General features: G+C 44.7%; 1 protein-coding gene and 1 long non-coding RNA gene across 2 annotated transcripts in view; one reads left to right on the forward strand and one right to left on the reverse strand.

Moving 5' to 3' along the window:
• The window catches only part of LOC105728030 (uncharacterized), a 31,757-nt gene extending 30,994 nt beyond the window's left edge, over positions 1-763 (forward strand). Inside the window, exon 4 of the long non-coding RNA XR_001109907.3 lies at positions 355-763. This is a non-coding gene — a long non-coding RNA (uncharacterized LOC105728030). The remainder of the gene's footprint in view (positions 1-354) is intronic.
• The window catches only part of DYNC1LI2 (dynein cytoplasmic 1 light intermediate chain 2), a 31,476-nt gene extending 9,350 nt beyond the window's left edge, over positions 1-22,126 (reverse strand). Inside the window, exons 1-8 of the mRNA XM_012468293.3 lie at positions 21,993-22,126; positions 21,785-21,858; positions 19,722-19,838; positions 12,755-12,985; positions 6,266-6,435; positions 4,747-4,840; positions 3,018-3,153; positions 660-771 (exon numbers count right to left, since the gene is read on the reverse strand). Of these exons, the coding sequence (XP_012323716.1) occupies positions 660-771; positions 3,018-3,153; positions 4,747-4,840; positions 6,266-6,435; positions 12,755-12,985; positions 19,722-19,838; positions 21,785-21,858; positions 21,993-22,099 (1,041 nt within the window). The 5' untranslated portion in view covers positions 22,100-22,126. The remainder of the gene's footprint in view (positions 1-659; positions 772-3,017; positions 3,154-4,746; positions 4,841-6,265; positions 6,436-12,754; positions 12,986-19,721; positions 19,839-21,784; positions 21,859-21,992) is intronic.
• Between the last annotated feature and the right edge of the window lie 3,109 nt (positions 22,127-25,235).

Here is a 25,235-nt window from a genome sequence, read left to right on the forward strand (position 1 = left end):
TAGTTTTCTTTCTTTTTTTTTAAGACAAGGCCTCGCTCTATCACCCAGACTGGAGTGCGGTGGCGTAATCTCAGCTCACTGCAGCCTCAACCTTCTGGGTTCCAGTGATCTTCCCACCTCAGCCTCCCTATTAGCTCAGATTATAGACATGCGCCACCATGCCTGGCTAATTCAAGGTCTCACTATATTGCCCAGGCTGGTCTCAAACTCCTGGGCTCAAGCTATCTTCCTGCCTCAGCCTCCCAAACTGCTGGGATTATAGGAATTAGCCACCACACCCTGCATTTATAGATTTCTTTTTGCATTAAAAAACACCTAAACCCTTTTTCTTTTCTTTTTTTTTTTTTGATACAGAATCTCGCTGTCGCCAGGTTGGAGTGCAGTGGTGCAACCTGGGCTCACTGCAACCTCTGCCTCCCAGGTTCAAGCAATTCTCATGCCTCAGCCTCCAAAGTAGCTGGGATTACAGGTGCCCATCACCATGCCCAGCTAATTTTTGTATTTTTAGTAGAGATGAGGTTTTGCCATGTTGGCCAGGCTGTTCTCAAACTCCTGACAACCTCAGGTGATTCACCCACCTTGGCCTCCCAAAGTGCTGGGATTATATGCATCAATCACTGTGCACGGCCCTAAACCCTTCAAGCAATTGATGTGACTACCTTTCTGATGGGAGGTTTCACAATAAAGTCTTCATATGCATCTTCTGGCTTCACGGTTGTAAAATTTTCATGTAAAATAGCTATTTTCTTTTCATTGTCCCAGCCTGCAGGTCTAAAGGCAAAGAGAGAAGGACCAAATTGTTTTTTCTGGGGCTGCCTTAGAGTATACTCAGATCACATTCAGAACACCTGGGTAAGACCCTTCCCACAAGATATACAGTGTAGTTGTTGGGGGTTGCTTGTAGCTTTTGGCAGATATGCCAAAATACACTGTGGGTATAATCCATCAGACCACCATCACAGGTCCTGCTCCATACTGAGTTCATGGGCCCAAGGCCTAAGCAGCCAGTATGAGATCTGACTCCATAGGCCGCCCTACTCAAAGCATTCAGCACCCTCCCACAACTCCGCCTAGAAGAGCGAGGACACAGTGGGGCCCTGTTCCGATAGAGAAGAGGATGCAGAGAGCAGCACAGAAGGCAGAGCTCAGGATAGGACAGTTTTCTTGGGCTCTGCCATGGCTCCCCTCCTGTGGGTTGTTTCTCTCTCTGACAATTCTTCTTTCAACAGTTATCTTGTGGACTCGTTCATTAACTTTGCTGGCATGAGAAGATGTGTCCTAGAGCCAAGGGGACACAAGGGCCTGTGTTTATCCAAGGCCCCAAATGAGAGAAGCACAGAGTCCTTGAGGTTCCTACACCAGTGCTACCCAGCTCAACATCACAGGGTAGGATGCCACCCAAGTTCCATTATGTGAAGCCACAGGTTCCCATCTCAATCCCTTAAAAGTAGCAATGGTAAAATGTCTTGTATGACACACTTTTGAACTCGAGCAGCTCTGAAAGATGCCAACTGATTGTTCTTACAGGCCTCTCGTTCTCCATCTGACTCCTGCTCCATAGCTCTATAACCAAGAGTGTGCTCAGCCAGGGTGCCTCACCCCAATATCCTTGCTGACTTTGCCAGTCACCAGAGAGGTAACCACCAACAGGACCAAATGTGCAAAGGGGCAGGGCATGATGGAGATACTACCGTGGGCCATGTAGCCTTTGAAGCTGCCAGATGTTTCTTCATTCCAGACCAGCCCCAAATCCAACCAGTCTCCTTGCTTCTAGGGATGACATGTGATTTGGATACCGAGTGATGCCAAAAACACACCACTCACTGGGCTTGTGCCTTTGGCACCTGCCTGACTGTTCTGAATGATTCTCTAAAATCAGCCCAAGCCTGCAGGTATGCCATCTATGACTAGCCTGAGTGACACCCTCCTTGAATGTGCAGGAGGCAACCCAGTTCCCTGAGAGCTCCTGGCTTTTGCATTTCCTGCCTCTCACAGACTGCACTCCCCCACTTCTCCTACTGCAATTCTTCCTAGTCCTCCTGGGATCTACCACTTGTCTTCCAGCATCACCTTCCTGCCTTGCCCACCACATTTCCTCCATAACCCCATCACTGCCCTTCCCTTTTTCAGCTGTGTGTCCCCTCTACAGTGCCATGTCCAAGACACACGTATCATTCATTTGTGTCCCTTGTAGAGAACATGAACACCTAGTGGGTGCTGAGTAAGGTTTCCTGAATGAATAATATAATTGTCTTTTAAGTCAAGAGGATACTGAAGCCTGAACATCAATCTGCTAACGCAAGTCCTGTCAGAGACCACAGCTTCATCATTTATTTATGCATCCAGCAACACTATAATTCTCTAATGAGAGAAAGACACCAGCTTGGGAAAACAGGTATCCAAGTCTCTTATCGAGTACGATCAACCCCAGTGGCTCCCAAAATGTGAAATGCCAGAAACACAATAAGCACTTGTATAGCCAAAGCCTGTGCTGACAGAGATGCCAAGGGGATGTCTGCAATCATCCCAGCCAACACACAGATAAACCAGGTGCTTTAACAGATGACATTCAGGCTGGGCGTGGTGGCTCACGCCTGTAATCCAAGCACTTTGGAGGCCAAGGCAGGCGGATCACCTGAGGTCGGGAGTTCAAGACCAGCCTGACCAGCATGGTGAAAACCCGTCTTAAAAAACAAACAAAAAAACAGACGACATTCAGGATCCCCAAAGCACAATTCCCTATATTCCCTCCCCAGCCAGTATTTTACCACAGTTGACAGTGAGTGCTAAAAGTGGCTGGCTTAGGTTTTGGCAACTTGCTCTCAATGAAGAAAGGCAGCACCCTGACCACACCACCCACTTCCCTCAGGCAGATGCCTCATAATCCAGAAAGCAGCAGAGAGAGAGCTGGCTGTAGAAGACACAGACAGAAGGCACCTTCCTTGAAAGGGTAAAATGTAAAAAGCAAATGTATTGTAAAAAGAAGAGTTTCAAACCATCATCTCAAAAGAACTCACATAAAAACGGCATCCTTTTCCACAACTAAGGCAGGTGTGGTGAAGTGGAAACCGTACGTTTTATGAACAATATACTTATACAACAAGTCGAGGTTTTTCTCTTCTTTCACTGATGTGTAAATCAAGGCAGCTCCATCTAATCAAACTGCTTAAGGAAAATCAATTCACTGCAGGAGAAAAATCAAATACAACCTCAAAGTTCTACTCATAGGTTGATCAGCTTCTGATCAATAAATAAGCAATAGAAGGCATTACAATTTTAAAAGCGAAAATGCTTATAGTATTACATAGACATATTGCATACTGGTAAAAAATAAAAATAAATAAATAAAAAGGTAAAAAGGTCATAGTAGCAGATGAACCAAGTCAAAAGCCTAAAGCCATGTTGACGCTAGTGGACTGTGCAGCTTATTTTTTAACATGTAAATTTTGTCTTGATCCCACAGATTACTTCCTGAGAAATCAAGTACTGGCTCTGAGGTTAGCCCAGGAAAACATTCTCAGAATATCAATGTACACAGATTCCTTCCCAGGCAGATGCTTACATGTGACCAAGTTTATCATTAAATACATCTTTTGAGGAATGGGTACCAACAGACTACTGGGCTAGTCCAAAGGAAGTGGCAGGAACTCATCTCTCGTCTCCACCCCAGGGTGTGGAACCATAGCACCAACTGCTATTGGCCTTTTACAAGTAACAGGATTCAGAAGACTGCTGACACCACCTCTCTCTCATGGACACTACAAAACATAAACAAATGGAAAACATCAGTAGCATATAAAACAATACCCTGTTTGGGAATTGACCTTTTCTGCATAAAAGCAGTTTAAAAATGTTTCTAAGACAGTATAAAAGTAATTTGATGATAAAATGATCATATTAAATTCTTAATATGAAAGTTTATCAAATGTACAGCATTAATAAAAGTGGGCAGATGTGGTAGCTCATGTCTGTAATCCCAGCACTTTGGGAGGCCGAGGCAGGCAGATCACTTGAGGTCAAGAGTTTGAGACTAGCCTGGCCGACATGGTGAAACCCGGTCTCTACTAAAAATACAAAAATTAGCTGGGTGTGGTGGCTCACACCTGTAATCCCAGTGACTCAGGAGGCTGAGGCAGAAGAATTGCTTGAACCCAGGAGGCAGAGGTTTCAGTGAGCCAAGATTGTCCCATTGTACTCCAGCCTGGGCAACAAGAGTGAAATTCCATCTCAAAACAAACAAAAAAATTTCCAGATGTGGTGGCACACACCTATAGTCCCCAGGTACTCAGGAGGCTGAGGCAGGAGGACTGCTTGAACCCAGCAGCACAAGGTGGCAGAGAGCTGGGATCACACCACTGCACTCTAGCCTGGGTGACAGAGCAAGCAAGACTGTCACAGGAAAAAAAAAAATAGGTCAGGCACAGGGCATAGTGACTAACACCTATAATCCCAGCACTTTGGGAGGCTGAGGCAGGTGGATCACTTGAGGTCAGGACTTTGAGACTAGCCTGGCCAATGTGGTGAAACACCATCTTTAATTAACTAAATAAATAAATAATCAAAGGTAGACACAAGTTAATATGCCTAAAACTCCAATACAGTAAAACATAAACCTAATAAAAAGATACATAGAATTTCTCTCTGGCAGAACACTATTCTGAGTTTGGGAGGTGCTTTATCTCTTTGAAGATGCCCCATTTGAAAGAAAGCTTGTGACCCAGGCCCCACACAGCACCCAAAGGATACACTGAAGGCAGAACCTCCGCAGATGTGACTGGATAAAGTCCAAATGCTCGTCCCTGTAATCGTGCTCCTTCTCCAGGACACTCACCGCATCACACTACAAGAAAGACAGACAGAGTTATCTTTTTGCCTCATTGTCTGCTGATGATGGAACAGTGCATTCTTCAGAAAGAAAGTATTGTAGCTCCAAAGAAGAAAACCATAGCTCAGGGTCCATGCATTAATTAGAGAAAAGTAAAACAGAACTGGAGATTTTTCCTGGTTCATCTTGGGCCTGTTTTTTTTTTTCTTTCATCTGTAGAGTGAACATGTAATAGGCCTGATCACCTAACAGTTGTTTATCAAACAAAGTCCTATCAAGAGACAGGCCCACAGTACACAGCTGTGCACTCCACTCCACAGGGCTCCATTCTCAAAAAGAGGATGAGAATGGCACACTATAATTGGGTAACATGATGGCTCTGACTAGAAATAAAGTACTTTTAAAACCCAAAATGTGGCCTGACACAGTGGCTCACGCCTGTAATCCCAGCACTTTGGGATGCCAAGGCAGGTGGATCACCTGAGGTCAGGAGTTCGAGACCAGACTAATCAACATGGAGAAATCTTGTCTCCACTAAAAATACAAAATTAGCTGGGTATGGTGGTGCATGCCCGTAATCCCAGCTACTCAGGAGGCTGAGGCAGGAGAATCATTTGAACCCGGAAGGTGAGGTTGCAGTGAGCCAAGATCGCGCTGTTGTACTCCAGCCTGAGCAATAAAAGCAAACCTCAGTCTCAAAAAAAAAAACAACTAAAAAATGTTACAAAACCTATTGTTTTTTTCTTATGTAAGAGATACAACTTTATTTCTCTATGACTGAACTGCTTTTTTGTTTTTGTTTTCGTTTGAGACATAGTTTCACCCTGTTGCCCAGGCTGGAGTGTGAAGCTCACTGCAACTTCAGCCTCACCGGCTCAAGCAACTCTGCTGCCTCAGCCTCCCATGTAGCTGGGATGACAGGCGCCTACCATGACACCTGGCTAATTTTTGCGTTTTTAGTAGAGACGGGGTTTTACCATGTTGGCCACAATGGTCTCGAACTCCTGACCTCAAATGATCGACCTGCCTCAGCCTCCCTAAGTGTTGAGATTACATGTGTGTGCCACCACGTCGGGCATGACAGAACTTAATTTCTGTTCCCACCTCATCATTCTGTTTTTCCACCATCAGTTTGGACCAGATCAACTGATTTTAATAGCCTTAAAAAAAACTGCTGTGAGTTGTGAGTTTGAAAGTCAACAGTGCTTCAGAGAGATTAACCCTAGGCCATGAGCAAACCAACTAGTCATGTTTCCTGCATTTAAATTTCCAATCTACTTGACAGTTTTTCCTGTCTTGACATATTCAGTATACCTTAATGAATCCCAAATAAGCCCAAATCTCCCTTGGGAAAAAATGTCATCAGCTTCTCAAACTAACTTTCAGATGGCAACTGTTCACTAGCCAACCCAGCCAAGCCAATAACCCCCTGGCACGCACCTTTGTGCACACGACCAACACTGGGATCCCTAGGTTATGAGTCAGCACATTGTCACCCAGAGGCAGGGCAACATTGTCTTCATCAGAGCCTGAGGTCAGAGGGCCTCTTCTCTGTGGGGAACCTTGACAACCTTCTTCAGGTTCCACATAGTCTTGAAAATCTTTCACAACTGGGGGAAAAGGAAAAAGAAATTACATGCACATAAATAAAAATACACATCAGCTTCGGAACACTGAAAAGAGCAGTAACAAACACAAAACACATGCAGTTTTATATGACAAACTTCTCAGACACATCCAACTGCAAAATCAAGGATTTGAGAATGGTGACACAAAATGCCAATTCTGGCATATTCAGTGTGAGCTTTGTAACATCGGGGCAGCAAAGACATTCCCCTGGATATCTTTAATTGCACCAAACCCCTGAACAGGTTTTTTTTTTTCTCTTTGTTGAGACAGAGTCTTGCCCTGTTACCCAGGCTGAAGTGCAGTGGTATGACATCACAATCTTGTGAGCTTAAATTATCTTCCTACCTCAGCCTCCCAAGTAGCTGGGACTAAAGGCTAGTGCCACCATGCCCAGCTATTTTTTAAATTTTTGTAGAGGTGGGATCTTCCCATGTTGCCCAGGTTGGTCTCGAACTCTTGGGCTCCAGAGATCCTGCTACCTCAGCTTCCCAAAGTGTTGAGATTATAAGCTTGAGCCACCATGCCTGGCCCTTAAACAGGTTTTTTTTAGAAATCCTAAGGTTTTTTAGTTCTTACCATGAAGAAAGCCACTTTTCTTATATATCTTACATTTTCAAAATACCAGAAGAGTTGAACTGTGTTACTTCACCATTAGAAATAGCAATAACTTACAATACTCATCACAGTCTTCATTAGAAATGCTTAATTAGCTGGGTGCAGGGGCTCATGCCTGTAATCCCAGCACTTTGGGAGGCTGAGGCAGGTGGATCACCTGAGGTCAGGAGTTCGAGACTGGCCTGACCAACATGACAAAACCCCATCTGTACTAAAAACACAAAAATTAGCTGGGCATGGTGGTGCACCTGTAGTCCCAGCTACTTGGGGCTACTCATGCTGAGGAACGAGAATCACCTTAACCTGGGAGGCAGAGGTTGCAGTGAGCCGAGATTGTGCCACCGTACTCTAGCCTGGGCAACCGAGTGAGACTCTATCTCAAAAAAATAAACAAACAGGCTGGGCGCAGTGGCTTACGCCTGTAATCCCAGCACTTTGGGAGGCCGAGGCAGGCGGATCATGAGGTCAAGAGACCAAAACCATCCTGGCCAACATAGTGAAACCCCGTCTCTACTAAAAATACAAAAAAATTAGCTGGGCGTGGTGGCGCACGCCTGTAGTCCCAGCTACTCAGGAGGCTGAAACAGGAGAATTGCTTGAACCTGGGAGGTGGAGGTTGCAGTGAGCCAAGATCCCGCCACTGCACTCCAGCCTGGCGCCTGGTGACAGAGCAAGACTCCGTCTCAAAAAAAAAATTAATTAATTAAAATAAAATAAAGCTTAATGAAACAATTCGAATTTCACAAGAACATGCTGTTTTCACACAGTTGAGGTTTGTCAGCACTAAGTAACCAGGCTGGTCTTGCCCAGCACCAGATGCATTTCTTTGTTATCCTCACTCTCGTGGACTCAAGTCTCATCTTTAGGGGATCCTGAGTCACTTGTGCAGGGTTCATAGCCTATTCCTGCCTAACACAAGAAAGGGTCAGTGGTACAACATCCACTTCTTGGCAGACAACATTCACTAATCCAGCTAAGGAAGGCCATTAAGGTGACAGTGGTCCATGCCTCAGTTAAGCCAAGTGACCACAAAGCCCACAGAATCTGCACCTTTATGTGGGCACCTCAAGGCTCTTTTGTTGGGCCAGAGAACAAAAGATGTGATGGTTAAAGCTACCTTGAGCCAGAGAAGAAAAAAGGCAGCTCTACCCTTTTAAGTCCAGTAAAACTGAAGGATCAAAGGCCTTTTACTCTGACCAACATGATCACTAAATAAATGCAAATAAATGGACTAAAGAGGACCTAGAGAAGGTTCCTACCTACTCCTCTTCACCCACAGAACAGGTTTCAAACATTTTAAAACCACAAGTTGTTATTTACAAAGATTTGAGATTACTATGTGAGCTTCTGAAATCATCTGAGAGCTCTTTGTCTTTCACATAATAGTGAGCAAACTGAAAACTAACTGATTAAGCCCTAAAGTACAAATCTGATATTTCATCTCTACAATGTCTCTTTAATTAAGCTCATTCATATAACTTAACTGTCAGGCTGGGCATGGTGGCTCATGCCTGTAATCGCAGCACTTTGGGAGGCCAAGGCAAGCAGATCACCTGAGGTCAGGAGTTCAAGACCAGCCTAGCCAACATGGTGAAACCTTGTCTTTATTAAAAACACAAAAGTTAGCTGGGCGTGGTGGCGGGCACCTGTAATCCCAGCTACTTGAGAGTCTGAGGCAGGAGAATCACTTGAACCCGGGAGGTAGAGGTTGCAGTGAGCCAAAATCATACCACTACACTCCTGGGTGACATAGTGAGACACGGCACCCAGTCTGACAGTGAAGTTATATGAATGAGCTTAACAAAACCCAAAAACCAAAAAACAAACAACAACAAAAAAACACTTCACTGTCAATATAAATAATCTTCTCAAAGTGACCTTTACTCCATTTTGGACAAAAACAGACAAGAACTCAACATGGTTGTTGAAGGGTCTTTAAATAAATCAAATATTCTCACATTTTCTCTTTAAAAGCACTTTAACAAATCTTCAAATCTATAATATATACAATGGCTTAACTGGGTAAGATCTAATGCCCCAAGATCTCATGAGGCCTCAACTAGGGCTTCCCAGACAGTGAGGAGCACAGAGCCTGGAAAGGCTCACAGGTGAGCTAAGTAAGCTATGATAGGAAGATGGGGGAAGGCAGCTCCAACAGCTGGCTCCAAGAACCTCCACCCCATTATCCTGTGCACTGCAAACTTTTCTGCTTTATTTCACCTGTGCCATGAGGTGAAAATAGTTTAGAGTCCCGGGTTAGATTATTCACGCTCTAAAGGAATGACTTAATTATGGCTGCCCAATAACAGCAGGAAATTCACGTTTTTAAATAACTTAGCATTTTATTTTATTTTATTTTATACAGGGTCTTGGCTCTGTTGCCCAGGCTGCAGGGCAGTAGCACAATCATGGCTCACTGCAGTGTCGACCTCCTGGGCTCAATCAATTCATCTGCCTCCAAGTAGCTGGGACTAGAGGCATGGGCCACCATGCCTGGCTAACTTTTTGTAGAGACGGAGTTTCTCCATGTTGCCCAGGCTGGTCTCAAACTCTTGGGCTCAACCAATCGGCCCACTTAAGCTTCCCAAAGTGCTGGGATGACAAGCATTGAGCCACTGCGCCCGGCCAACTTAGCATTTTAGAAAGCAATTTGGAAACCAGAGCAAATTTACACACATAAAGGTAAATGAAAAGGGAGTATTAAAAACAGAAAGGACTATGTAATTTGGATAGTAAAACGTGAATTTTTTTCTTGGGTATACACATACTGAGGTGTTAACAATTTTTCTCCAGATGGTGAGATGGTGAGTATTTCACAGCAGGGGACATTAGCCCACCTGGGCTTCCCTTTGGAATCAGATGGGAGTGGGTATGAGAAGGAGATCACAGAGTACCTTCACTGCTGCTGCTGCTTCTCTCTCAACTTTTCCCTCCTACCTCATTTATTGGTTCCATAATCCTGAGAAGACCCTATAGTCCTACATAAGCATAAGAAAAGCCCCAGATATAAAACAAGAAAGGGAAGACTAAAGTACAAAAAAGCACTGCCTTCTGGTGGCTACCGGGGATGCTTTCCCTCTCACTCAGATGATTCCTCCAGCCAAACAGCTGCCACAGACACAAAACCACTGGGAAACCTAACCTTAAAAGAGAGTGGCCAGTCATGGAGCAGCTTTCCAAAATCAGCAGACTGGAGACTGGTGTTGGACTGGAAACTAAGTTGGATGATAGCCCTTCACTCATTCCATATAATATCTAAGTCCAATTAATCTGGAAAGCCAGAGTCCTCTGGGCAAGAGGATACCCAACTCTTTACTAAAATGTAACCTAAACCCAGCACTAACAAAGCCTCCTCTAACATACAACACAAAGGTGTGGCTACCATTCCAAACATCTGATAAGGGGTGGTGACAGCAGAGAGGGCCTTGGAAAGCCAACCAGTCATGAGACAGACATGGTTCCAGCAACTGCTAGTTGCCCTACAGTGTCCTCTCTCTCCTTTTCTTCCTTATAACCAAACTGAACTTTGATATTTAGAATACATGGCAACTCAGAGTAAAGATTACATTTCCCAGCCTCCTTAAAAGGCAGCAGGCCCTTCAGCCCTGCGTTCCTCTTCCTCTATCCTGCTGACTGGAACACGGATGTGAAGGCTATAGCTCTAGTTGTCAGGAGGAAGAGAACCACACCCTAGAAATGACAAAGCAGGAAGCACAAAGGAGCAGGGTCCACAAGCTGTCTTCCCAGGGCTACTTTTCAGTCCTAAACTACCTACACTTCTAGATTTCATTTACAGGAGAGAAATAAACCTCAGTCTTGTTTAAGCCATCATTACCTCAGGTTTTATGTCACATGCAGCTGAATCTAATCCTAAATAACAGCCATCAATGACTAAACCACAAAATAAATTAGTGTCTCAGGGAAATTTAAACTCCCCAGGAGCAGGCATTTCGTTTGCTGTGTCTCCAGCACCTAGAACAGTACCTGCTACCTGGTACAGTATAGGGCAGACACTTTCCCTATCTGGGAAAAAAACAATATCCTTGGCTCAATTCTCTCTCTTTTCTGTCTTAACAAATCTCTACAAGGTTATCACTCGTAAGAAAACAGCTTCAGAGAACTGAAGTTGCCAGTGCATTAGCCCACTCATCTGGGTACAAAGCTGTCTGTGCAGTGGATGAAAACAGGTCGTCAAACACAGAACTATTCAGAGAAGTTGTCTTTAGGGGCTCTATTTCAGGGAAAAAGAGGCATTATCTAGAAAGGTCAGTGGTTGAAGACAGACAAGCTGAGCTGCATAACAATCACAGCAGTACACATGTTAGTGACCAGAGAAATATAAACACGCACAACAAACTGAGGAATACAATGTTAAACTTATTGTTTTAGCCAACGTGGCATAGAAGCAAGATGAAGTATGGGACAGGAAAACACACTGAGAGAAATCTGGTTTAAAAAGCACATCAAAATTTCGGAACCATTTTGCCAGTAAGTGTGAAGATCCCGTGAGCCATGCCCCAGAAGCCCTCATTAATTCACTAGAGGGGGTGATGTCATCCTGTGGAAATAAGCCAGGTTGGGTCAAGCCTGCCCTGGCCAGGACGGCGGCGGCTGCTGCTGCTGCTGCTGCTGCTGCCGTAGCTCCAGCCCCTGCCCCTCCCATTTCCCTGGCAAGTGGACAGAAGCTGATGTAACTCCACAGAAGCTAGGGAAAGGAAAAACAAGCTTCTGAACCACATTAAGGAAAAAAAAAAAAACCCAAACAAACTTCCTTTAATTTAAAAGTTCTTTATTCTCAAAAGGACTTCGATGTTCTTAGTCTTAAAATAACCTTTCATTTTTATTAAAATAAAAAAGGACCTTCCTATTTCTAACTAAAATCATACTTTGCTGGATTCCAAAATGAACTAAGGTAGGAGCTGAAAGCTTTGTCTTTTTTAGGACTTCCTCTAAGCCTGCCAACATAAGGGTCCATAGGACCTTAATGGAATTCCAGGGCAGCAAACTCAAGCTGCAGAGACCACAGCAAACCCTCACATCCTCTGATGTTAACTCAGCAGACAGAGAGTAACAGAAAAGCACAGAGATCCACAGAACTTAACACATTATGGGGAGTCAGAGAAGAACTCTTATTTGAAACGAAAACCAATGAACATAAATATTGATTTGTTTTCCTCAACTTGTGACACCTGAGTTAAAGACTGCTTTGAGGCCACGTGTGGTGGCTCTCGCCTGTAATCCCAGCACCTGGGGAGGCCAACGTGGGTGGATCACAAGGTCAAGAGATCGAGAACATCCTGGCCAACATGGTGAAACCCCGTCTCTACTAAAAATACAAAAATTAGCTAGGGATGGTGGCGCAGGCCTGTAGTCCCACCTACTCAGGAGGCTGAGGCAGGAGAATCATTTGAATCCGGGAGGTGGAGGTTGCAAGTGAGCAGAGATCGCGTCACTACACTCCAGCCTGGTGACAGAGCAAGACTCCATCTCAAAAAAAGAAAAAAAAAAAAGACTGCTTTGAATACTTTTGACTACTGAGTTTATAAGAACCACTCTGAAATAAATGGTACAAACAAAACAAAACCACAAATCAAGGAAAGTCTCTCAATTGTGAAAAGGAAGGTGGTTAGAACCATCTAAAAAAACTAGTGAATTTCCCAATTCAGAAAATTCTATTTTACTCACATTTCCGTTCCAGCTCCCTCATTTTTTCTGGTGGAATTTTCATTTTATCAATGTGCTCACGTAAAACACTAGCCCATTTCTGTAGAGATTCCATCACAGTCCAAGGTCTAGACATGTCTGCAACAAAAATGACGAGGGTCTCTGGCAAGGATTCAGCAGAAACTGCAAATTTCAGCAGGCCTTTGTGGTACAAGTCTCCATCCAGAATCCACACATTGCAGCGTGTGTGATCTGAGAAAAGAAGTAAAGCTAGTTACCATCTAACAATGACCATCAGCACAGCTGTAGAAACAGACACATCAGGAAGACCTTGAAGGTGACAGCTATGAATTCTAAATAGAATGCAAAATTTAGAAATCCAAACCAAAAAGTGCCCAAGTGCTCAGTAGACAGCAATCCTTGGTCCTGGTGCCTTTAAAATTACAGTAATACAGGGTCCAGGCATAGTGGCTCACTCCTGTAATCCCAACACTTTTTGAGGCTGAGGTGGGTGGATCATTTGAGGTCAGGTTTGAGACCAGCCTGGCCAACATGGCCAAACTCCATCTCTACTAAAAATAAAACAAAAATTAGCCAGGTGTTATAGCGCTTGCCTATCATCAATCCTGGCTACTTGGGAGGCTGAGGCAGGAAAATCGCTTGAACCCAGGAAGTAGAGGTTGTGATAAGCTGAGATTCTGCCAATGCACTCTAGCCTGGGCGACAGAATGAGTCCGTCTCAAAAAAAAAAAAAAAAAAAAAAACCTACAGTAACATAGAAGTGTTCACACCTAAAAAGGTTTCCAAAATGTCTATGAATACAGAGCGTATCTTAGCTTTCAGTAAGAACCAAAAGATTCTAATGTTCACTGGTCAACTGAGCCACAATCTAAATAATCCATCGTTCTAAGATAACAGAAATTAGTGAGGCAGTGAGCTGTGCTGAAGAGCCTATGTTTAAACAAGCCCTTCTTGTGTTGGTCACATTAAACAATGCATTCACATTTTATGAAGGATACCCAAGAGACAGAACCTTTGTATTTAAATGTGAAGATAAAATCATTACTTACATAAACTGAGATATGAATTATTTGCCTAATTATAATAGGGAATTAATAATTTGTTATGATAATATGGTTATGTTTTTTTAAAAATCCTTATCTTTTTATTTTATTTTTTTGTCAGGTTATCTAAAGTCATAAAAAATCCTTATCTTAGACATCCTTATGGCAGTATACATACATGAAATGATGTAACGTCTGAAATCTGCTTCAAAATAATCTAGTGGGGAGTAAAGGGAGCAAAGAGTAAAAGCATAGCTGAAGCCGGGCGCGGTGGCTCACGCCTGTAATCCCAGTACTTTGGGAGGCCGAGGCAGGTGGATCACGAGGTCAAGAGATCAAGACCATCCTGGTCAACATGGTGAAACCCCGTCTCTACTAAAAATACAAAAAATTAGCTGGGCATGGTGGCGCGTGCCTGTAATCCCAGCTACTCAGGAGGCTGAGGCAGGAGAATTGCCTGAACCCAGGAGGCGGAGGTTGCGGTGAGCCGAGATCGCGCCATTGCACTCCAGCCTGGGTAACAAGAGCGAAACTCCGTCTCAAAAAAAAAAAAAAGGTACAGTTGAAATAAAATTGACCAAGAGCTAGTAATTATTTATTTATTTTTGAGACAGGGTCTGAAACACCCAGGCTGGAGTGCAGTGGCACGATCTCAGTTCAACTGCAGCTTCAATCTCCCTGGCTAGTGATCCGCCCGCTTCAGCCTCCCGAGTAGCTGGGACTACAGGTACAAGCCACCATGTCCAGCTAGTTTTTAAATTTTTTGTAGAGATAGGGTTTCCCAATGTTGCCCAAGCTGATCTCCAACTCCTAGGTTCAAGCGATCCTCCCGCCTTGGCTTCCTAAAGTGCTGGGATTACAGGCCTGAGCCAGTGCGCCCAGCCACAACTGGTAATTGTTAAAGCCACATGATGGGTACACTGTGGCTCATGGTACCAGTCTCTACTTAGTATATATTTTTTGTTTTGTATTTAAAATGTTAAAATACATTCACACAAATGTGCAAGTGCTAAGCTTTAATGAGACATGGTTCCAAACTCATACCAGGATGATCTAACTGCAGACGACAATTCTCCAAATTTGTTTATTTATTTGAGACAGAGTCTCGCTTTGTTGCCCAGGTTGGAGTGCAGTGGCATGATCTCGGCTCACCGCAACCGCTGCCACCCCTCCCTGTCACCCAGGTTCAGGTGATTCTCCTGCCTCAGCCTCCCACATAGCTAGGACTATAGGCACATGCCACCATGCCTGGCTAATTTTTCTATTTTTAGTAGAGACAGGGTTTCACCACGTTAGCCAGGGTAGTCTCAAACTCCTGACCTCAAGTGATCTGCTTGCCTCGGCCTCCCAAAGTGCTGAGATCATAGGTGTGAGCCACAACACCCGGCCAAATTTATAATATAGTTTTAGAAATTTTCAGTTATCTTTGAGAACTATATTTTACTTATTTTTATTTTTTGAAATGGAGTCTCCCTCTGTCACCCAGATTGGAGTGCAGTGGCATGAGCTAGATTCATTGCAACTGCCAGCTCCCAGGTTCAAGACATTCTCCTGCCTCAGCTTCTGAGTAACTGGGATTACAGGTGTGTGCTACTACGCCCAGCTAATTTTTGTATTTTTAGTAGAGATGGTGTTTCACCATGTTGGCCAGGCTAGTCTCGAACTCCTGACCTGAGGTGATCCACCTGCCTCGGTCTCCCAAAGTGCTGGGATTACAGGTATGAGCCACTGCGCCCAGCAGAACTATTTTTTATGAAAGTACCTTGAGAACTACTATTAAAAATATTTTAGTTAACTATTAATACTTTTTCTTTTTGGACAGAGTCTCACTTTGTTGCCTAGACTGGAGTGCAGTGGTGTGACCTCAGCTCACTGCAGCTTACACCTCCCAGGTTCAGGCGATCCTCATGCCTCAGTCCCTTGAGTGGCTGGGATTACAGGTGTATGCCACCATGACTGGCTGATTTTTGTATTTTTAGTAGAAATGGGGTTTTGCCATGTTGCCCAGGCTGGTTCATCCACTTGCTTTGGCCTCCCAAAGTGCTGGGATGACAGGTGTGAGCCACCACACCTGGCCTATTAGCTTCTTTTTCAACCAATTCCAACACACACTTTAAAACCAGCCAGGCACGGTAGCTCACACCTGTCATCCCAACACTTTGGGAGGCCGAGGCAGGTGGATCCCTTTAGCTCAGGAGTTTGGGACCAGCCTGGGCAACATGGTGAAACCCCATCTCTACAAAAAATACAAAAATTAGCCAGGCATGGTGGCCTGCACCTGTAGTCCCAGCTACTCAGGAGGCTGAGGATGGAGGATTGCTTGAGCTAAGGAGGCGGAGGTTGCAGTGAGCCAAGATCGTGCCACTGCTCTCCAGCCTGGATGACAGAGCCAGACCCTGCTGCAAAAAAAGAAAAAAATAAAACAAACAAAAAAACTCAATCTTCCTCTTTTAGAAAAACATACTTAAAAAAAAAAGAAATCTATCTTCTATTAACTGTCTTTTTTGTATAAGCAATTAATTAACATGCTATAAAAATTTATAATCATGACTTAGTGTCAACAGTATAAAGTATCTAAATCTAGCTATACTTTCAAACTCTATTTTAGTGGCTTTAGTTTGGGTTCTGTGAATGTCTTCAAAAATACTGCTCTGTACCCAAAGTCTGTGGGTTTTAATGCCTACCCATCCTCAGGCATGGTTCCTTTTTTCGGCCTCTCTCCCCACTGCCCACTACACTTAACTTATCCATGTGCTTAGAGATCACATCACGGGTAGCATTAAACAAATGCCCCCAAACTTGGAGGCAAAGGTCTTTTGACATGTCACATCCCACCACAAACCAGGTACAAGCCAGAGACTATTTTCTCTACCTGGGTAACTGCCTGCAAAGTGTATATTTATAACTCACTCACACCATACAGTAAAAAAGACTAGGGCTGGAAAATGTATAATTAACAACAGATAAGGGCAATTCTTCCATCAAACAGGAACTTGCAAGTAGGCAGCCTAAAAAAAAATCCAATAAATGCAGAGACCAAGAAGTTTTTAAGGTAACCTTAAAAAAATCTGTATAGAAGTTAAAATATACTTAAAAGCAAATAAATGTGGCCAATACGATGCTTTGGCATGAATATGCTTATGCTATCTTGAAACAGAAGAGGCTATAGAGATTCACAGATTATCTACGTCATGTTTTATACTTTCAAAAGAAACAAAAGGGTACTAGAGCTATCACCACGTCTCAAGCACTGTTAAACCTGACACACTCTGTCTCATCTTGTATAGGCACCATTATCCCATTCTACAAATGAGGAAACTCAAGTGCAGAGCCACACAACTACTGACTACAGGCATGGCATTCTGAACCAGTTATGTCTGGCTCCAAAGCCACAGTTCTTTCCACAGTAACCATGTTGTTCAAAAAAAAAAAAAAAAACTGGAAGCAAAAGACTCAAGACATGTGAGATCCTCTGGCCAGGCTCAGCAGCCCTGTATGAATAGACTCCAGTGGGCCTAGATGGGTACCCAAATGCCTCTGTTGTCCTTACACAAAAGACTCTTACTCTTACCCATGCCTTCTACTTTTTTTTTGAGACAGAATATCACTCTGCTGCCCAGGTTGGAATGCAGTGGCACAATCTAGACTCACTGCAACCTCTGCCTCCCAGGTTCAAGCAATTCTCCTGCCTCAGCCTCCTGAGTAGCTGGGATTACAGGCATACACCACCATGCCTAGCTAGCTTGCTTATTTAGTTATTTAGTTAGTTAGTTATTTCGAGATGGCGTTTTTCTCATTTCCCAGGCTGGAGTGCAATGGTGTGATCTAGCCTCACCGCAACCTCTGCCTCCCGGGTTCAAGCAATTCTCCTGCCTCAGCCTCCAGAGTAGCTGGGATTACAGGCATGTGCCACCACGCCCAGCTAATTTAGTATTTTTAGTAGAGACAGGATTTCCCATGTTGGTTAGGCTGATCTTGAACTTCCAGCTATTTTATTGTATTTTTAGTAGAAACAGGGTTTCACCATGTTAGCCAGGCTGGTCTAGAACTCCTAACCTCAGGTGATCCGCCCACCTTGGACTCCCAAAGTGCTGGGATTACAGGCGTGAGTCGCCGCACCTGGTCACCAATGCTCTCTACTAAACAGCTCTTGGAGATGGTAGAATTATGGTGCTGGAAAGAACCTTGGTTAGACTTTGTCATTTTAGCAATAAAAAAACTGGGGACTAGAAATGGTAGGATAAGCCCTCGTTATATAATTGACCTTACATAATAATCTTTACTGCTTAAATAAGTAAAGGCAATATAAAGAAATTTTTTGTTTGAGACGGAGTCTTGCTTTGTCACCCAGTGGAGTACAGTGGCACAATCTCAGCTAACTGCAACCTCTACCTCCTGAGTTCAAACTATTTTCACACCTCAGCTTCCCTAGTAGCTGGGATTACAGGCATGCACCACCACACCCAGCTAATATTTTGTATTTTTAGTAGAGATAGGGTTTCACTAAGTTGACCAGGCTGGTCTTGAACTCCTGATTTCAAGTGATCCACCCACCTTGGTCTCTCAAAGTGCTGGAATTACAGATGTGAGCCACCATGCCCAGGCTAAACAAAGTAATTTAATGAATACACTTCATCTTTAGGTTATACAGGTAACTTTTCAACAACAACAACAAAAAAAGGACCTAGGTACCAATAATTATTTGTGAGTCACTGAAAAGATCTAACATAGGCTGGGTGCACTGGTTCACTCCTGTAATCCCAGCACTTTGAGAGGCTGAGGCATGCAGACTGCTCGAGCTCAGGAGTTCGAGACCAGCCCGGGCAACATAGTGAAATCCCATCTGTACAAAAATTAGCTGGGTGTGGTGGCGTATACCTATAGCCCCAGCTACTTGGGTGGCTGAGGTGGAAGGATCACCTGAGGCCAAGAGGCAAAGGTTGCAATGAGCTGAGACTGAGCCACTGCACTCCAGCCTGGGTGACAGAGTAAAACCCTGTCTCAAAAAAAAAAAAACAAAAAAAACTAACATAAAACCGCAAGATTATAAAGGAAGCATTACTGAACAGTTGAAACCCAAAACCATTACTCCAACTCAAAATTACACTTACAAGAAAAAATTTTTAAATTATATGTAATCCTTATAAGAATGTTTCCCATGTCCTTTTAATCATCGTAAGCAAAAACTATTATTACTACTCACATTTTAAAGATGAGAAATTAAAGAACATTACCACCTCTGAGCATCTATTCCTCTACCAGAAGAAACAAAAAATAAGCATTTCTTTCATTCTTTCTTTTTTAAAAAACAGAGATGGTCTCACTCTGTCACACAGGCTGGAGTGTACTGGTATGATCATAACTCACTGCAGCCTCCAACTCCTGGCTTCAAGTGATCCTCCCACCTCAGCTTCCTGAGTAGCTGGGATTATAGCAGGAGTCACCAAGTCTGGCAGAAACTACCATTTCTAAACTGTCACAAGAGACTCAGGAAACTCTCCTATGAACATATGTTAAATTGTTACACTCTAAACCACACCAACTTCGGATTCTCTACTAGAACCAGGAAGAGTAACAATGGTCCCCAGAACAGCCAAGCATTTCTCTCATATAAAACTCCAAAGCTTTAAAAAAATCTTTCTTACTACCTTTATGGGTAAGTGAAAATTTACCTTCAGTATATCTTCTTAAGTGCAGGCTAGCCGGAACAGCAGCTAACAGTCCCATTCCCCAATTTTGCTAACATACTCTATAAAGGAAAGTGGGTTAAGTCCTGTAAAAGCTGTATACTTCATTTATTCTCTGAGATTAACTTTCTGAGAACCAAACAGAAAATAGAATGCCTGGTCATGTTGCAGGAACTACACCCAAAGAGTCAGAGTCCTGCATACACCCCCTTACCATGGGATCGATGCTTCACTCACCATCTCGGTCCTCATCATGCACGCTGAGGTAGAGATATTCTAGGCCTCTTCCTTTTTTGCCATGCTCAGCTCCTTGTAGTTTAGTCATGAGGGTTGTTTTCCCAGAACCATCTTCACCTACAAAGGATGTTTGCAAGACAAAGGTGTACTGTTTATTCTGGGAAGGATGGGGAGGCATGACACTCACATGACAAGGAACAACTAAGAATTTCATGCAAAGCCTGCTGTTGAGGTCTCACCTGCTTTCATAAACAAAGCAGACTTTGCTGGAAGAGTGGTTGGGAGGGTGGGGAGGAGAGGGTGGTAAAGGCAGCAAATTCCAAGATCTAAAATGACATTCTACTGCAGTTATCCTTACTTCACAAGGGAAGTAATGAGGCAGGTCCACAGGCCCTATCTATAATTTATAAGACATGCATTTGGAGAAGTGAAAGTAAAAGGTAGGGTTAGTTTCTCACAAGATAAACTTTCACAAGAAAAACAAGAAATCTTCAAAATATGATACAATTAACCTAAAAGTCCAGGTACTATGAACTAAAAAAAGGTCTGATCCTGCTTCACAATGGTGAAGAATGGAAGTTATTTACTTTTGATTTTAGTACATCTCCTTCACAAGCATTCTAGAGGCTGAGAAACTGATGAAAACAATAACAGACCTAAGCAAAACTCTTTAGTACAATCTCAGTTAATTATTAAGCACTTCTTCATCTCCTTCCACCCAAACACACCCCTCTCCCCAGATCCTTAAACATCAAGGAGAACCATCGCCAACAAACATTACTAGGCACTTCTGGCATTTAATAATATGGAATTACAGAACATGAGAATTGAAAGGCAGTCCACAGATCAAAGATCTCCTCTCCATCTCCAATGCCTCTACCTTATTCAGGCCCTCCGCATCCGGACCATAGTGCGTACCTGTCAGACTGACTTCAGTACCTGCTCATTTTGAGCTACTTGTCCCTCTGCAGGCAGTGTTCTTTCTAAAACTCAAATCTGGTGGTCCTGATCCCCAACTTCTTGAAGATCTCTAAGGGTCTGATATTACCTACCACAGTCATTTCCTGAGGAAGGTCACACATTCTCTTCAGTAACAGTAGGAAAACTACCAAGGCAGTGATTCCCATGAGAATTGGGGGATGGAGGTGAGATAAAAGGCCTCTGAAAATCAGAGAACTTCGGGAAATAGCATTAACTCTTCAGCCTTCCCACAATCTGCCCCCAACTTACCTTAGCAGGCACCAACCACAGGCGCTTCTAGCAGTTTCCAAATCCCACACCCTCTGTTCACCTGTGTCCCTGCATATTGACACTTTTCTGCAAAATACTCAACCCCCAAATCACCCTCCTTCAACAGCTCCAAGCAGTGTGATGCTTCCACAATAATCCGCATGGTACAATGCAATCACCAATACATCTGTCTTCCACGACTAAGATTCTTATGCAGTGTTTAAGAGACGTCTATACTGTACCAGTGTCCAGCCCACAGGTCCCAAGCAACAAATGGACTTGCTGTGTGAATGTACCCAAACTTCCTCATTTGAGGAGAGTGATGCCAGAGAGATCAGGGGACCTGACTCAAGTAACCTAGCAGTGAGAGCAGAAAAAGTCTTCAGTGCTGACTCTCTGTCCTTTGCAAACTCCCTAAAACCTCCGACTGTGCACTATTGATGAGGCTCAAAGAAGGCTTCTGTGGCCATTTCCCCACAGCTTCGAGCCCAGGTCACCTCGTTCTCCCACCTTCTCCGCCTAACCTCATCTACTCGCTCCCCTCTCCACGACCTCAATTTGGTAACCGTCGAGGCTATGGGGCATCGAAGGCCAAGTGACTCAAACAATGTGCCGGCAACCCCAGAGCACCATTGGGCTTTCCAAAGGGGGTAGCATCCCACCCTTAGGCGAGGGAGATTGGCCACTCTCCAGTTGCCTTGCTAGGTCCGACGGTGCCTTTCCCGCCAGGCTGCGGGCAGACGGCTGGAAAGGGGAAGGCCGGGACCTGTGGGAGGGGCGCCCGCCTCGCCCACCCCAGCGCCCTGGGGCAACGCCCCGCCGCCGGCGCTCACCGAAGACCAGGATGTTCTTGCCGGACGGCAGCTTAGACCTGGCGCGGGTGGACACTTCGCTCAGGATGGAGGACCTGCGGCGACAATGGCAAGAATGGTCAGCCCCGGGCTGGGATGGCCCGGCCCGCGACAGCCCCTCAAGTGTGTCCGACGGTCCGGCCCAAAGGCCGCGCCCTCCCCTGCCCGGCCCGACCGCCCTCGGCCTCACCATAGGCTCTGGCCTTCCTCCTCCTCACTGGTCAGGTCGCCGGCGGCCGCCACCGCGGGCCCGTTGGGGCCCAGCAGCAGCTTCTTTTCCACCCCCACTGGCGCCATCTTGCCAACTGCAGCCACAAAGAGGGCCCTCCCCCGGGCACGCCGAGGACCCGCGAGGACCCCGGCCGGGCCGTCCCCCGCTCGCCGTCCCCCGCCCCGCGCCTCCCGCCGGCCTCGCTGCGGGGACTGCGCCGCCCAACGTGTCCTCTAGGCCTGCGATGGCCACGGACTACCACGCTTTGCGAGGCCGCCGAGGTGGCGGGCGGCGGTCAGGCAGCCACCGGGGCAGCCATGCGCGGGGAGGCGGTGACGGGCGGGCACCGTCCGGACCGAGGGCTCGCTGGCGGCCTCTGCCGGCCGAGAAGCGCAGAGCAGCCCCCCGCCACACTCGCCGATTCTGGGGCCGGGATAACTGACCCGAAAGCCTAGGCTTTGGAATGAGACTGATGCGCACACAAAAGCGCCATTTATCTAGAACTCACTGTGTGCCAGAGTCACACATGATCTCACTGAATTATCTCTTTCACAGATGAGGAACCTAAAGCTCAGAAAGTTTAAGAAACCCACCCGAGGACCCAAGGCTAGAAGATAGCATTCGGTGTTTGTACTCTTATTCATTATATCATGTATGAACTTGGCCTAACCCTAGTCAAGCCTTGCATTGAAAGACCAGCCTTAAGCAAGATCCCAAAATCCTCATAAATGTCCTTTTACCCCTTCTCTGAAGACTGAAGACTGTGAGATAGTGCTCTTGACCATAGTGCACAACACACTTGGCTGTGCTTTTCTAACATGCTTTTTAAAATGATGTTTTCTCTTTTCTAACATGCTTTTTAAAATGATGTTTTCAGGGAGCCAGCATTTCACACCAGAAGAGCCTTTAATTTTCTTGCGTTGGGTGGGGGGCAGGTGCAGACCGGGGAGGAAAACAGGGAAAGGGATGGAAAAGGGAAAGAGTGGAGAGTAACTGAAGGAAAAAAATACATTCCATGATCAAGCTTTATTTTAGGTGTGGCCTCTACTTGAAGGCTCTTACCATTCTCTATGGAAACAGGCTAACAAGACATTTCTAAATATCACAAGAAAGTGGAATATGGCAGAAAAGCACCAACTAAGTGGGTTTCAGATGAGTAGGAATGTGATCCTGATGCCAAAAATCTGGCAGCATAAATTACAGGATACAAGAAATGGGCATATCATCTGCCAAACTGGATGTAAAGTTTAAATAAGACGAGAGTGAAAACCCATTGAGTTCCTCCCTTGGATATCTGGGAAAATGAGGCAAAGCGCCAGAAGTCCTAAAAGGGCAAGCAGTGCTGAATTTTCACAGGACAGAAGATGGAGTTGAAAATTACAGGCCAATAAGCTTAATCAGCACTAAGTGAAATTTTGTGATTAGAGGTTAAACGAAAAGAGAGTACCAGATTTACACAGTATCTTTCTTTTTTGCAGGAGTACCGTGTAGGCGGATGCTGCAGATATAGCAAATGCAGATTTCAACAGGGCTTTTGACAATTCACATCTTAGATGAGAAAGTGAAATGGAGGCTGGATGATAGCATTGAGGCTTATTAAAGACTAGCCCAGCTGGGCATGGTGGCGCACGCCTGTAATCCCAGCACTCTGGGAGGCCAAGGCGGGTGGATTACAATGTCAAGAGATTGAGACCATCCTGACCAACATAGTGAAGCCCTGTCTTTACTAAAAATACAAATATTAGCTGGGCGTGGTGGTGCACACCTGTAGTCCCAGCTACTCAAGAGGCTGAGGCAGGAGAATCACTTGAACCCAGGAGCCGGAGGTTGTAGTGAGCTGAGATCACATCACTGCACTCCAGCCTGGTGACAGAGCAAGACTCTGTCTTAAAAATAAATAAAATAAAAAATAAAGACTAGCCCAGAGGTGGCTGATGAAGAGGAGGGACCAGCAGAAAAGGCTGCTAGGGGCCTGCCCAAACCTACTGCCCTGGCTAGCCAATTCAGGGTGCCATCAGTGACTTGGATAAGAATACAGTAGCAGTCATGAAGTTGTGGATGACCTGAAGCAAGAAGGGTTGCCTTATCTACTGGATGACAAACTGAGCAGATAATAAATCTAACAAGATGAAATTTAGCAGGAACTACTAAAGTCCTGTGGAAGGGTTTAACAAAAATGCGTAGGAAGGCCAGGTGCAGTGGCTCACGCCTGTAATCCCAGCACTTTGGGAGGCCAAGGCTGGTAGATCTCTTGAGGTCAGGAGTTCCAGACCAGCCTGGCCAACATAGTGAAACCCCATCTCTACTAAAAGTACAAAAAAAAAAAATTAGCCAAGAATGGTGGCATGCGCCTGTAATCCCAGCTACTTGGGAGGCTGAAGCACAAGAATCACTTGAACCCAGGAGACAGAGGCTGCAGTGAGCCGAGATCGCACCACTGCACTCCAGCCTGGATGACAGAGCGACTCTGTCTAAAAAAGAGAAAAAAAAATCCATAGGAATGGGATAGGAAATTGTTTGAAAGTAATAAAAATTACAATCTAAAAGTCATTACTATATTAACTATAATCTGGGAGTTGGTCATGTAGAATGCCAAGAAGCCTCTTAGGGTAGAACCCATAAAACCTCACGGATGCTAACAAAGAAGCTAGCCCCCCATGCCAGTCAGGCTGATTTCTTAGGGTGGCATTTCTGGACACATTTTGCAAAGACAGAGGTGTCCAGTGGTCAGTGACTAAACTCATAAGGGGACGTGACATTGTTCTGCTGCAACACCAAGTAGCTAGGGCTCATCAATATGAAGGATAAAGATATATAGAGAGAAGGGAAAGTGTAGCCACTTCTAAAAAACTAAAGCAAATAAACACACACCAAAAAGAAGTGAACCTGACTATACAATGTGGGAGTATTCAAATCAACATCGCAATTAGCCTTTAGAAGAATATTGTTTACTACAGTAAACAATACGGAAACTTTTTAAAGAGACAGGGTCTCGCTCTCTTGTCCAGGCTAGAATACAGTGAAACACTCACAACTAACTACAACCTCGAATTCTTAAGTAACTAGGACCACAGAGGCATGCCACCACATCCAGCTAATTTTTAAATTTTTTGTAAAGATGCGGGTCTGTTGCCCAGGCTGGTCTTAAACTCCTTGCCTCAAGTAATCCTCCCACGTTGGCCTCCCAAAGTGCTGGGATTACAAATGTGAGCCACCACCACA

Source organism: Aotus nancymaae, unplaced genomic scaffold, assembly GCF_030222135.1.
Source record: "Aotus nancymaae isolate 86718 unplaced genomic scaffold, 86718_ANA_hifiasm-v0.15.2.pri h1tg000030l, whole genome shotgun sequence".
NCBI classification, from domain to species: Eukaryota; Metazoa; Chordata; class Mammalia; order Primates; family Aotidae; genus Aotus; species Aotus nancymaae.